General features: G+C 39.1%; 1 protein-coding gene across 1 annotated transcript; it reads right to left on the bottom strand.

The window, feature by feature from the left end:
• Positions 1–1,439: 1,439 nt before the first annotated feature.
• On the bottom strand, positions 1,440–12,173 carry cenpt (centromere protein T). Its single transcript, XM_041814880.1, has 13 exons — positions 11,843–12,173; positions 11,239–11,365; positions 11,008–11,152; positions 10,824–10,923; positions 10,524–10,660; positions 10,292–10,349; positions 10,013–10,149; positions 5,157–6,554; positions 4,463–4,747; positions 4,284–4,383; positions 3,918–4,085; positions 3,661–3,765; positions 1,440–1,918 (listed from the first exon to the last, which is right to left on the bottom strand). Exons 1-13 carry the CDS (start codon positions 11,926–11,928, stop codon positions 1,789–1,791), a joined length of 2,976 nt encoding a protein of 991 aa, XP_041670814.1. The 5' UTR covers positions 11,929–12,173; the 3' UTR covers positions 1,440–1,788.
• Between the last annotated feature and the right edge of the window lie 2,699 nt (positions 12,174–14,872).

Here is a 14,872-nt window from a genome sequence, read left to right as displayed (position 1 = left end):
TTTCAGCTTTAATTTCTTTACAAGATGCTCAATATGAAGCTTATACAACGATTCTTCAATCGAGAATCCAAGATATCTAAGTTTAGATGATACAGACTCAATCACTTCATCCTAAGACTGGGTGACAGAAGGGCGGTTCAGCTTTTTCTTTGAGATGGAAATGCCATGAGTTTGGTTGTCAGGATTCAAAAAGAATTTGAACTCACACAGTGTCCTGTGCGATATCAAAGTCTTCTTGAATATGACAGAGAGCCTGATGCTGTGTAGGAGGAGAGCAGTAAATGACAGTGTCATCTACATTTAAAGGAACATTTGCATCGGGAACATTATGACCAGTATTGTCGATATAAAACGTTACTAAAAGTGGTCCCAAGACTGAGCCCAAAGGCACTCCAAGATATTCAGAGGTAAATCCCTTTGCCTGCTCAGAGCATTCTGTTTGATATATAATTGACCATGTGCATTGCATAGTGTTTGATTTTAATACAACTGAAAACTAATGTAGCACAATTGAATCAACAGACTGAATTGGTTTTGTGCCAAGATGATCAATTATAAGAAAATATAGATGGATTCTGCCTTTAAAATCTACATATAACTTTTGTAGTGGGTGTTCTCTCAAGATTAAATTAACTGATTTCCGTTGGACTGTCAGTAATAATGTATAAATGTAATCACAGTCAATTAATAAAACGTGATTAATCAAGGACCATAATTTGTGTATTCATTTTTTTCAACCTTGATTGCAGTTTAAAGCCACAGCAACGCCTCCCTGCAGCCTCACTGATGAAAATGTACACCACTTCTCCTCATTGTCTGTTTTCTTAAAAAACAGCTCAATGAATAAGTCAAATAATCGACATTTTGTATTTATCAAACATTTACTTTTTTTAACCTTGCTTAACTACAAAAATTCTGAAAAACCCTGATTAAAAATTGTTATTTTATTTTATTGACAGCCCTGATTTCAATAAACATATGTTGTTTGTGGGATTAAAATAACATTTTCCCTTAATCCCTTAAGAAGAGAAACTGTTTCACTTATTCAAATAACTCCATGTATGAATTACTCAAGCTTAGTATTTGCAGCTCTTTCTTTTATGTGCAAATGCAAGACAAAACCAAACAGAACAAGTCTAAAATCATTTTTAAAACATTGTCTGTACTTGTAAAGGCATTTTCCCTGTAGAGTGTTATTTTTATGACAGCTTTTGTCTAATCTCAATAAGACTGCTTTTATAAATGAAAATAAATCCAAATGCTTTCCTTTGAAAGTAATTGTAGGATAGTGGCCTCTTAGTCAAAGAAATATCAGGATAAAGGACAAAGCACTGATAAGAATTATGACCACTTTTATTACAGGTGAGAACTTTGCTGCGCTGAGCAGTTTAAACCTGACACTGAGAAATATGCAAGTAAAAAAGATGTTGAGACAGACATGAAACTGGGAACTTTATTTTTAAATTTGCAGCTCTTTGATGGGTCTTAATGACAGAAAAGCAAGTTTTCATAGAAAAACAAAAGGAGAAAGTTTGCGCATGTGTAATCTGAGCTGATAATAGTAGACCAAAAAGCCAAAGTTGGAGTTGTGTAGAGATAAAGACCTTTGATTTAACTACAGATAATAAGACAAGAATTCCCCCCCAAAAAAACAACAGATAATACATAACAGATTTTAGGCTTAGTTCAAAATATTTACAAATTTACAGAAATAAAATGAAGACCAACTAAATAATGAGGCTTTCTGAGATGAAAGAAGTCCATAAAAGTAGCTGTCTAATCAGACACTCATCTCCTATTTTTAGGGATAACAACATTTCCACTGGTTGCTATGGGGATGAGGAGCCTGCGCTGATCCATACGTAGATATTTTTCAATCAGCACTTCCACCGGCACCCTGTCGTTGACATGACCCTGCCTGTAACACACAAGTTAAATCAAATATGAGAAGCACAATTAAAAAACCTCAGGAATGTTTAAAAGGTCTATCTATTTTCTCTGCCATTGTCACACTCATACAAACATGGAGCTTAAGCCTGCCATCTAGGGGTCAGGATTGGAATATGTTTTTTGTCCTAATCAGACAGCATCACAGCCAGCCACAAGCAGGGGCTCTTGTTCTAAATCCATGTGACCTTTCTTTGAAATCTTAGGTTTGTGATGACATTTTCACAAGCAGTTAAGTGCAAACTTATTGACTGCTGAACTTCTTTGCTGTAATTTATTTTCTCGAGTGACAGCTGGTCTGATCAATAGGTCATATGGCTGCTCATTGGCTTGAACATTACCTAGTGCACTAAAGCAACAGTGAGAGAGCCAATGGTGATGAAATGCTTGGGACTAAGGCCCCTCCAACTATGCCCTTGTACAGATGTATAAGAGGGAAATATCTGTGAGGAAAACTACATAATCAGTACAAAAATACAGAAGCCTAGGTCTGTGCAGGCAAGTGTTTAAACCAGGTAGGTCTAAAAACATACTGTTTAATACCTTTCCAATCTGGAAAACACAGACAAAAAGATAGCAAATACTATTAAGTGAACATAATGCAATTTATAAACAGCTACATTGAATGCTACAATAAGGCTTGCTTTCTGTCTTCTGGTTTTGAACATATATAACTAACTACAGATCATTCAGAAAGCACTCAGAACCCTTGGGCCCTTCTCCCCCAATTGCTCAGTTTGACCAGGCCACCAGCTCTTGGAGGAGTCCTGGATGTGCGAAAACTTCTTATTTTAGAGAATTATGGAGGCCACTGAGCTCTTGGGAATCTTTAGCGTAGCAGAACTTTTTTGTAGCTTTCCCCAGATCTGTGCCTTTCTACAATCCTGTCCCTGAGCTCTGCAGGGGCCATGCTGACCTCATGGCTTGGTTTTCTCTCTGATATGCATTGTCAGCTGTAAGGCCTTCTATGGAGGTGTGTGCCGTTCAAAATCATGTCCAATCAATTCAATTTACCACAGGTGGACTCCAATCAAGGTGTAGAAACATCTCAGCACTGTCTGTTGTTTGCCAATGTCTGTCTTTATCGAAAATATGCAGCCAGCCAAATGCTGTGTTTAGTTCAGTGTCAGGTATAATAGCACAACCTACCAGCTCTGATGGCCTTCAGATTACTAAAAGTAACAGAGTAATTTGTGACAGATAAAAACATTTAATCCCAGACTTCTGCCCCCCTTGCTTTGGCACAGAGACGGGCAGTTGCACTCTGATCAAAGTGTACTGTAATGTAAAGGGGTGGGCTAATTGCTCGAGTGCTTGTCTGTCATTTGAACTAGGCGTAACATGAGCCCAAATTTTTACCTACTGATGATGTATCTCGCTTGTCTTTTGTCCTGGATAATTAAAAGAAGTAGGCTGTTGCTTTGTCTCTCTCAAAGCAGTGGCCTGCTTTTTGCAATTTTAAAGTTTGGTAAGGTATCTCAGGATAGGTGCATTGTATTTCCACTAAGTTTTTCACAAGAAAAGCCTCTGCCCCTTATTATTATTGAAGACTTACATTTTGAATACCAACATCAATAAATGGAGTGTATTTAGCAGCAACTCAACAACACGAGAGAAACAAAACTTGACTCATAGAAAATGGAACTTTAGGATCGCATGAAGTCTTTAAATGCAGGATGAGAAAATGACACCTACAAATGTCAGCACACTCACCTTTTCAACAGGAGTTCAACATCTTCAACTTCAATGGTTTTCCTCTTTGCATGAATTGCGTATGTCTGCAAGTCCTCTGCCAGCCGCTCAAAGAATTTATCCATTCTGTTAAAGGGGAAAAATGAAACAAGTGTTGGTACAGCACGTTAGGTCACCCATGGTGTACTCTACATATTAAAGTGTAGAGCAGAAACAGCTATTTTATTTTGGAGTTTAATTTATCCAAAGAGTTGGATAGTGATATCACGGTTCCTTACATTTCCTGTAGGACGGGGTAAACATCTGCAGACACTTTTGTCTTGGCAAAGTGTTTGAAGATTCCCATCAGGTAGCCTTTTGGAAGACCTTGTCTTCTTGTTGGCTCAGTCCTCCTCTTCCTTACCTGCTTTGGTTTAGGTGCAGATGAACCTTCCCCATCACTGGTACTGTTGGTGAAATAACAGATAGGAGAACTTGAATATTCAAGGTTAAAAACATTTGCTCTGAGTCATTTGACGTACTTCATTCTGCAGCAGTTAGTTAACGTCTTATCAGCTCCAAAACATTTAACCTTATGTTTAAACAATCATATGCATGTTACACAGCTAAAGGACAAGATGTACAAGTGTAGCAGGAATAGATACCTGGCTTGAATATTCTTGAGAACAGAAGGTGAGGCCTGAGGATCTGGGTGAAAAAGGCTTCTTTTCTGTCTAACGAATGCTGGAGTCTTGCTTGGGATGTCTGGAGAGTTTAGTAGAGAAGTTTAGTATCAGTCTACTTATTAAACATAAAAAAAAAATACAAAAAGCAACTACAAGACCTTCAGTTTCTTCATCATCATCCTCTTCATCCTCCCACTCTTCCTCTTGAGCAGCAGCTTCTTCAGGTGACTTGTCTTCAATATCATGCGTCACCTCAGGATGGAAGGAGTTTTCTTTATCAGCATCAGGCTCTGCTCCATCTAAAGAAGTACTTGTCTGTCCATGTGTTGAAGAATCAGGTACATTAGTGTTCCCAACATGCAAACCACTCTCATGGCTTCCCATCTCAAGGCTGTTGTGAACATCAAAAGTAGTCTGTGCTTTGCTTTTGCTGTCAGACAGTCCTAGGAAACAAAAACAACATTAAATTGAATTTCCATGGATGTGTGCCTTGAAAAAAAGAAACTGCAGTAGAAAATCTATGATGTAGGACAGCCCTAAGTGGACAAGCATTCACATGTTTTATTCTACTCCTTTTTGCTGGGAAATTTTGACTATTTATCTCCTTATCTTGGGATAAAAAGCTGGTATAGGTGATTTCACAAGATCTCCAGAAAACAACCAAAATGCCCATGTTATCATGGGATAAAGAGTGAAATAAAAAGCATGCTTACATGGGTATCCAAACTGCAAAAATTTTACAAAATGAAATTGAGAGGTTGAAAATATATGGGTTTTGACATCAACTCTGAACAATAGCTGTCATTTATATTCCTAATGCTACAGTAAAATAGTATATTTGAATGTCCTTACTTGCTTCTGGCACATCTGCCAAATGTCCCTCTGCTTCTGTTATCGGCACAGGTCCTCCCTCAGAGTGATGAGCCCTTCTACTGATATGTTCAACATCACCTTCCAAATGTGCTGAAGCCTGTTCAACATCGTCTTCCTCCTCCTCTCCATTATGTTCATCTTTGGAATCAGACAAACCAGTCTCTGCCAAACCATTCTCTTCACCAATTTCCTGATCTGCACCTTCCTCCTCCTCAGGGAGAGAATCAGCAGCATCTTCTTCTTTATCTTCTTCAGCTTGAGATTCAACAGCACTCTCGCCTTCTTCCTCTTGTTGGCTTTGGGAGTCTGGCTGAATCTCCTCTTCCTCAGCCTGAGAATCAACAACATCTTCTTCAGTTTGAGATTCAATAGCACACTCTTCTTTTTCCTCTTCTTCCTGGATTTGGGAGCCTGATTGAATCTCCTCTTCCTCAGCCTGAGAATCAACATCTTCTTGTTCTTCATCTTCAGTTTGAGATCCAACAGCACTCTTTTCTTTTTCCTCTTCTTCCAGTTGTTCTTCATCTTCCTCCTCCTCTTCTTGGCTTTGGGAATCTGGTTGAATCTCCTCTTCCTCAGCCTGAGAATCAAGATCTTCTTGTTCTTCGTCTTCAGTTTGAGATTTAACAACGCTCTCTTCTTTTTCCTCTTCTTCTACTTGTTCTTCTTCCTCCTCTTCTTGGCTTTGGGAATCTGGTTGAATCTCCTCTTCCTCAGCCTGAGAATCAACAGCATCTTCCTCTTCAGCCTGGGAGTCAGCGACACCTTCTTCTTCCAGGCTTTGAGAGTCTGTTTGATCCTGCTCTTCCTCAATCTGAGATCCATTTGCAACATCCTCCTCAGGCTCATTATTAATTTCACCTCCCTCTTCTTCAGTTTGCAAATCAGCTGCTTCTTCCTCTTTTATCTGAACTTCCACTACATTCAGCTCTTCCATAGACTCAGCTGTGTCACCTTTGACATCGACCTGAGATTCAGCTGTAACTTTCTCTTTCACAGATTTGCCTACAGCATCATTGTCAGGTTCCCTGCCTTCCTCCTTTTCAGACCCAGACAAACATTTTTCATCGTGATGTTCTGCCACAGCCTCCTCTTCAGCTGGAAATGTGTACAAGGATTTCTCCTTCCTCAGCTCACCCTGTTCCAGCTCTAACATCTGTCTCTGCAGCTGAGACGCCATCAAGGTGGGTTTGTCCTGGGTAGCAACCATGGAGTAGTTGGTGGTAGTTGAATCAGGCTTGGCGTACAGAGCCGTGTTACAGTGGACGATATCTGTAGTGATGTCAGGTTCACTAAGTTTACTCAGACCCAAAGTGAAGCCCTCAGAATAGGCGGTCTCACTGAGACCATGCTCTGCCTGCATGAAGCTGCTTGCTCCTAGGTGATGAGAAGGGGTGGGAGAAAAATTTGAGGAGAAAAGCAATTAGTGGTGAAATTACTTGTAGCTGCTGGGTGATTTAAGAGAATTCTTTAAAAATATATGTTCATCCTACATCATGCCTCAATATAAATATAGCTAAGCATGATTATATATATCTTTCTTGCTCTATACAGTTATCACCGATTCCCAAAGTCTAGAAAAACACAAACCAAGGCTCTACCAGCCACTGGATGGCAAGAAAGCTACAGTCACAGTCATGGATGTTAAGCTATTAAAAACGTTGTTCCAAACCAGACAGCTACTGAGGGTCTACACATGCGAAGCAAGCCTATGTGACTGAGGTGAAGCCACCCCTTCCAGATTGTAAAACAGAAAATGCCAGATCAAAACTAGAGTAAGGCTGGGATTACAGTTAGCAAAGCTAGAAGTGGCAGCTGGTCAATAGGGGGCGCTAGGGGAGCACAGAAGGCAGGCTTGATCAGCAACAATGTGCAGACATTAATCTGTGACACGTTTGTCAAACATATAAGTCAAATTAGCTGGTTATAAAGACGACTGTAGAAATGGTATCAAAATAGTAAAAGAAAATAAAACACACAGTGCTTAACAAATTGATTAAACCACCAAAAGTAAGGTTTATGCCACCGCTGCCCTAAATTAACAGCATTGGTAATTACCAAAATCATTTTTTAGGTTCCTGCAACAGTTAATAAACCAGTATGTACAACCTCTTTAACCGAAATGATATTTTTAATGCTAAAATATAATTATTATTGTTATCAATTACTTTTCAAATTCATTGATTAACAAAAAAACTGAAAAAACAGTAAAGCGCATCAATATTTCTTGATTAATATGTCAAATTATAGTTATTTACTTGCATTCCTGAACAGAAAAATTAGTTTTAGTGGTTGAATGTTATGCTTGATTAATTTCTGACTTCTCAGAGAAGCCCAGTGAGCCAGCTCAAATTTGGGTATAAAAAGGTGAATTCAGTTTGAAATCCCTCATTCCTGTTCAAAATGCTAAAACGTGGAGAGCTCACTGAAAATGAAAGAGTCCGCATTAAAGCACTTCATGATGCTGGATGGTCTCTGAGACGAATAGGGAAAGACATAAAGTGTTCTCACAGTGTGGTCAAGTATGCTTTGGAGTCAATTGTCAAGACTGGTACTTACAAAATGCGCCAAGGAGAAGACAGGAAAGGAAAGTTAACTGAAGCAGATGTCAGACACCTCAAGATTTGAAGTACTAGAGACAGAAGGAAGACCACTGCTGATCTTCAGGCAGAGATGAATGCTTCTAGATCAGAGTCTGAGAAAGTCTCCAGAATGATCAAAAGCAGACAACTGACGGAACAAGACTTAAAGGGAAGAATAGCTGCTAAGAAGCCATTATTGAGGCCTGCAAACATCCAGAAATGCCTCAGATTTGCCAGGGAGCACAAAGACTGGACTGTTGATGACTGGAAGAAGGTACTCTGGACGGACGAGTCCAAGTTTAAACTCTTCAGTCAGCATCGTCGTGTTTATGTCTATAGAAAAGCTGGAGAACATTTTGATGCCAGATGCATTGCACCCACAGTGAAACAAGGTGGAGATTCCATTATGGTATGAGGTTCCATTTGTGGATACGGTGTGGGCAAATGAGTGAAAATCAATGGTATCATGAACAAGAACGTCTACCTCAACATCTTAGTGCATCATGGAATCCCTTCTGGGCTGAATCTGATTGGTTGTGGGTTCATATACCAACAAGACAATGACCCCAAGCATACTTCAAAGCTGTGCAGAGACTATTTGACCAGGAAAAAGGAATCTGGAGTACTGGAACTGATGGACTGGCCAAGTCAAAGTCTGGATTTGAATCCTATTGAACAACTTTGGGATTTAGTAGATTCAAAGATTGATCGCACAAAAGTTTCATCTAAAGCAAGTCTGTGGGAACAGCTAGAAACTATTTGGAACTCAATAACAAAAGAGATTCTGGAAAAGTACATAAAAACAATGTCAGCAAGTAGGCTTGGGCGGTATCCACTTTTTAACCATCATACCCTCCCCAGATTTTACCAGGGGATAAGGTATTACCGTCACCTCCCTGAAATAATCCTGAAATATCCCTTTAACTAGAGAACAATCGCCCCCAGCTCTTCAATGATGCATTAAACTCGCTTAAGTCTCCTTTGCTTATCTGCAGCTGATCAGACAGCGGAAGAGAAAGTTGAGCATTCCTTCCATTAATGTCTGAGAAAGGGAAACATCTAATGTTAAATATGAACATCTCCTGCTACTTTTAACAGTTTTTTTTTGCAGTTGATTTTGTTGTTATTCTGCTCTCTATGTATTTGGGATCATTATGCATCCACACAGCCCTCCTTGCACGGATCAGCCCAACCACTAAATTTTGAGCGACACAGTTGAAGTTGTAAATTGTGTTATGCATAAAATGTCTATGGCTAAATAATACTGAGATAAGATTAGGCGCTTGAAAAGAGAAACTGTAGGAAGCACAGCAGAAGTGCTGCACGTATGAAAAGAGCAGCGGTGGGCACATTTGGACGGCAGAGTTTAAACAAATGAGTAAAATAAAACCATTTTTACACATAAGTTGAAATATACTGAAAGAGAAGCACTATTTGTAACCTATGTTAAAAGTTTTTAACAGTCATCTACACAGTTGCTATTATTTTTCGACCAGTTAAAAGCACACAAAAAGCCGAACAGATCATTTAAAAAACAAACAAACAAAAAAAAAAAAACAGCAGAATTATTACCCTAAATTACAGAGATGCAAATTCAAACAGGATTTGAATAACTTGTGGACCTCTGTGTGTGCTGAAATACAGTAGATAATTTGCTCTGGAATTTTTACTCCGCAAATTAGTCATGGTTGATTCACACAAGATTAAAAACACAGACATCCTGTGTGATTAGAGGACCCTATGGAATACTTATCCTGTGCAAATAGGACATAAAACCACTTAAAACAGGTCTTACACCCGAGGAAAAATCAGTTTAGTTTTCATCAAGGAGACTTAAACGAGTACAAAATGTTTGTGCTGGACTGTTGGCTGTTCAAAACCCACAATATTTCTCCAATGTCAGTATTTTCAGTGTATTTTAAAACAGTTAAAGCACTGATGGTGCATTAATATGAGCGCTATACATTTATATTAAATTTACATTTTGGCTGATTAAATTAGTTTAAAGACAATTGCTATGATGAAAGGAAAAATGAAAATGGAAAGATGTTTTATTGACTCTAACTGGACACAATTTGTTATGATTTTGAATCTAGTTTACAATTATAAAAGTTAAAATGACAAGGGCTTTTCATCTAAAGATTGAGACTAATACCAAGTTAAAAATACCTAAAAAATGAACACAAATATACACAACACATGGAAGCAGAATAGCACATGTTCACAAAAGTGTATATGATCAATAGTGATTACCTCCCATGTGCCATTTATCCACAGCGGCCTCAAATTCTTCTTCTGTGATTTTCCGGCGGTTAACAACTCTTCTCTGCAGACCTCTTTTCTCCGTGTGAACACCCACATACGGTGTTTTTAGGGACAGAGAAGTGGAACTACATAACAGACCAGACAATCTATAAGTTATCTATGCACCACAATGTTTAGTTAAGTGGTTTTAAGAAAGAAAAGAAATTCCCTAATAGGGTCACTGATTCAGTTCATTGTAAAGAAACAGTTTTTTAAAACCAAATTTACCTTGTTGATGAAAGTGATGAATCATCACGCAGTGATTCCTCATTCTGCTCCTCAACACCTGAAAGTACAAACATAGATTAGCTACTCAGTAAAGCATACAAATAGTCACTGATATGTCTTACATTTATATTTCTACCTCATTCTGTTGGTTTAGCCGCAGGAGAAAACTGATAAAACATTTCTAATGCCTGAATTTACAGAAGAATATAAAGAAAAGAGGCTTTAACTTTACCGCCTTCTTCTCGAAGACGTTTTTCGAAAGCTGTTACATTCAGGCTCCGGCGGGGTCTCTTTCTGCTCAGTCCATCTGCAGTACTTATGACGTTGCTTATAGTTAAATCAGGCAAGTCAAACCCTGACAGCTCAGTGCTGCAAAAAGTGTAAAAACAAAACATTCATTAGTCACTTGTGTTCATAGAGATAAGCTACTGCAAATAAGAAGGGATGTTGTTATGGTTCAGAAATTTCAAATACAGTACAACTCTGCAGAGGATAAAATACATCCCAAATGTATGATAAAACACCTGCTCACCTTTGACGCTTGCTGGCAATGCTGGAGTTAGCTGAAGGTGGCTGCAGCTCTTGTGGCTCTGAAGCTGCTTTGTCATGAACCACAGGGGTTCTCACAGGCTCTGAAATATAACAAAAATGTCCATTTAAACGTGAATAAATGGCTGCAGAATAATGGCATGCACAGTCTGGTACATTTACTGTACCTGTCTGCAGGATGTTCATGAGTATGTGCCTCGGCGTGTCTCCATCATCAAGCAGCATAGAGGCTGGAGCAGGTGTGTCAACCATCTTGAGCACGACTGAAGCAGTCCTCCTTTTAAGGGGCGGCATAGACTTTCTTGTGATACTCTGAAAAAAGGAGAGACAGTTGAGCATTAAGAGATATAACAACATGACCACATGCTCCATGATCAGAATGAATTATGTCCTCTCACCTCACGCATTTTATGCCTCAGACTGCGCCTCAGGATGTCCTGAGGGGTATGGGCTCCAGCATCTTTGTTGGCCTGCCGATTGCTGCGTCTGGTCGCAGAGGTACTCGCTAATGATGCTTTTGAGGCACTAAAGAAAACACATCACACAAGGTAAGAAGTAAATCACCCCTAAACACAAGGTGATGAAAACTGCAAAATTAGCAAATCAGGCTGTCATCATAAAATAATTCTAAACTTTGATGCCATGCCAGCAAATATAAAAAGATAGTGACACCGTTTTTATGGCTACACAAACTGAGGCACCAAATAATGAGTAAATTATTGTGCCCAACAAGGAATTCCTGGAAAAATCCTGCACACAGTCTAATGTATCGAGATTTTTCACAAAGATATTGTTCATATAAAGTAGACTTTGCAAGCTTGCCCTTTCTTCTGTGTTAATTTTGGCTTAAACATAAAGGTTTAAAACGAACAAGAGAGGAAGCGTCAATAAAGCCTTCTGTTTACCGTTTACTTCTGTTTACATTTTAACACAAAGGTCTACTCTCTTTAAGCCAGCCCTTTACAGAAGAGCTTAATAAAGGTAAAAGTGCAGCTAAGATACCTGCGGGTGATGGGTGTCCTCGGTGGCTCGGTTGTGAGAATGTGTTTGAGAAGCACCCGAGCAGACAAGTCTTCCGTATGATCCATGTAGACACCGAGCTCAGCTGGTTAGCTGATGTTAGCTAGTCGAGAAACCTTTCTGTAGACGAAGAGGTCTTTGAATCCTGTTCAGCAGAGGCTCTTTCAGAACAGGCGGTTTAAATAGATGACATCGACTCCGAAGCACAATTAAACACGACACAGTGACATTTTTTTAAAAGGTTTCTCTACGTTAAACATTGTCGGTCATCTGTTGTGAGACTGTTTTTAACATAGACTGGGCTTCAACGGAACCGTTCCTCTCACTGTCCCGCGTTATTTTCAAGTAAATCTCGCGAGAACAAATTTTTTTTTCTTCTCTTGTGATATTTCCCGCCAGCAAAATGTTACTGCCACCAACTGGTGAATCAAGGAATAACAGAGGTTCACAAAAGTGACTGAAATACTGATTTTGATTTTATGCTCTGATTTGTATGAGAACAGTGGTATTGTCATGAATTCATGCAGTGTTTTGATACCGTGAAAATATGTGCCTCACATAAACTGAATAATCTGTGTAATATTCACATAATTTACTATCATGTGTATTTCAGCATCTTTTGCATTTGTCCCTTCTGCACTATTGTTTTATGTTGCTTGGAAAAGCTTTATCAAATGAAGTTTAATATTTAAATGCAAGTTCATTAAGGGTATAGTCAACCAAAGTCAACTCTATTTTATTTTGTCACGACCCTTACTGTAGTTAATTCAACCTTAATGTAATCTTGAGAATTCACTGAGGGCATGCCCTCATTTTCAGTGAGTACAATTAAAACAAATAGACAAAAGGTAGAAGGAGAAAAATGAAATTAATTTGTAAGCAACACAAAATGAATGCATAATAGTCAGAAATAGTTGCATTTATGAGTACAATAAATAAATACATTATTAAATTACTAACATGTCTTGTTTCTTCAGACTTCAATAATCCAATCCACCAAACAACACCACACAAGAGTCCATTGACTCTCAACTCATTGTGCCATTACTGGCAGAATAAGTTGTTTGGAATTGGCAGAGAAATTTGGCATTTTTTTCATGGGCACAACACACATACTCAGCTCTGCTGCTCATCCCACAAATGCAGGTTCCTTACAAATATAGCACCTCTTCAAAGGGACATATACAGGCTTTCCATTGGTATACAATTTATTGCCAAAAAGCATAGTTACAACAAAGAAAGAATCTACCAAACAAAAATGTCCTTACTTTTTGTGCCACGTTATACAGTAAAAAGTATAGGACCCAGAACAGAGCTATGTGGAACCCCTTTTGGCGAAAGTAAGTAAATTGACTTATCATTTTCGGAAATTACAAACTGTTGCCTTTTAGACAGCTAATAATCAAACTACTTACCACTATCCATATTTTGACCATTTCACTACGAGCCTGCTGTAAAGTTTGAGCAGCAGCTGGTCTTTTTCTGCAGTCTACACAGCCAGTCAGAAAACTGTTTGTATCAGAGTTCAGTATCCATGTTATCTTATGGAAAGCCAAAGGACCCATCCAGCTCCCCTGAAGTCTGTCTGATGTCTCTCTGAGCTTCATCAGTGAGAGGAAATCCTTTAACCTGCTGAAGGTATTTATTTTACCTTTCTTTAGCCAGGGTAGTCCCATTGAGACCTGTCCCAAGGGAGACCTGCCCAAAATGCCAGAAATACATTTCCATCAATTAATACACTTGAATACTGTCCATGTTGTCCACTTACTTCAACCCACATTACATTTGGTTAAATTGTTGCCTCAGCCCAGACCCGTAGTGACAAATGGACTCTTTTAGTTTTTTTTAAAACATAAACATAGCTATTTATAATTCATACATATTTTTAATTGATTATGGGGACATAATCATAGTGCCTGACCGTATTTCAGGCACTTGCTGAAACAGATATTAGAGATCACAAGAAATTCTTATATTGTTCTCAGTAATGCAAGTTAATAAATAGATATACTGTTTGGAATCCTGATACCTTTAATTGATACTACTCTTTGTTTTAAACGGCATTTTAGTGGACTAACTCCAATCAGATAGCTTTCTCAGAGATCTGAATATGGTTTCTTTGGCAATATTTCACTGTTTGTTGGATATTTTACAGCAAAAAACTCAAGACTGCTGACACAAAGGGGTTAGCACCTCGCCTTAATGACAGGACAGTGCTCTCAGCTGTGACATTACTCAACTATACATGTGCTATAGGCGGTGCTGACAGTAAACAACCCTCTTTACCCTCTCAAAGGTGGGTGTTGACCTTTCCTACTCTCACCCTGTTCTTTCCCTACATGCACTAAATTTGATCTCTGAACCTTCCCACCGCTCTGCTGCTTTCTTGCTTATGTAACTTTGTCCTTTCAAATACCTTAAAGTCTAGAGAGATTTAGACTTTTGCTCCCTCTTGAGAAAGCCAGATGTCTCCAGTTCCTAACAGGCAGATCTCTATCCAGGATTTGAACCCTCATCCTCCCATTTTTAAGGCAGCACCCTGAACAAATACACCATTGCATTACCTGTCAGTACTTCAAGTTTTAGGGTTTGTGTCCTTTCCAGTAAATTAGGGTAGTTCATTTTGTGTCCTCACCAAGTGGTTTAGGAATTCAATAGAGGTTTGCTTGCAGCCTACGTGGACTTCTGGAAGGGTTTCGACTTGGTGAGAGATGCCCACTGGAGGATTCTGGAGCTCTGCGGGATCCCACATGCACTCATCCAGCTAAGGTCTGCCCTGTATTCTGCCATTAAATCAGTGCCTGTGAACAGTGAAAGTGCAGAAGTTGTAGCAGTTCACCTACCTTGGCAGCGTAATCCATCGATCCGCTGACTGTGAGGCTGAGATCAACCACAGACTTGGACTCGTACAAGGGACCATGAGTTCACTGAGCAGGACAGTGTGGTGTCTCAGTGTATGAGCATGCAGACAAAAGTCAGAGTCTTATGGTCCTTCTGGTTTCATTACACTCT

Source organism: Cheilinus undulatus, linkage group 20, assembly GCF_018320785.1.
Source record: "Cheilinus undulatus linkage group 20, ASM1832078v1, whole genome shotgun sequence".
In the NCBI taxonomy this organism is placed as follows: Eukaryota; Metazoa; Chordata; class Actinopteri; order Labriformes; family Labridae; genus Cheilinus; species Cheilinus undulatus.
The sequence above is the reverse complement of the archived record's forward strand: the minus strand, read 5'-3'. Positions and strand labels throughout refer to the sequence as shown.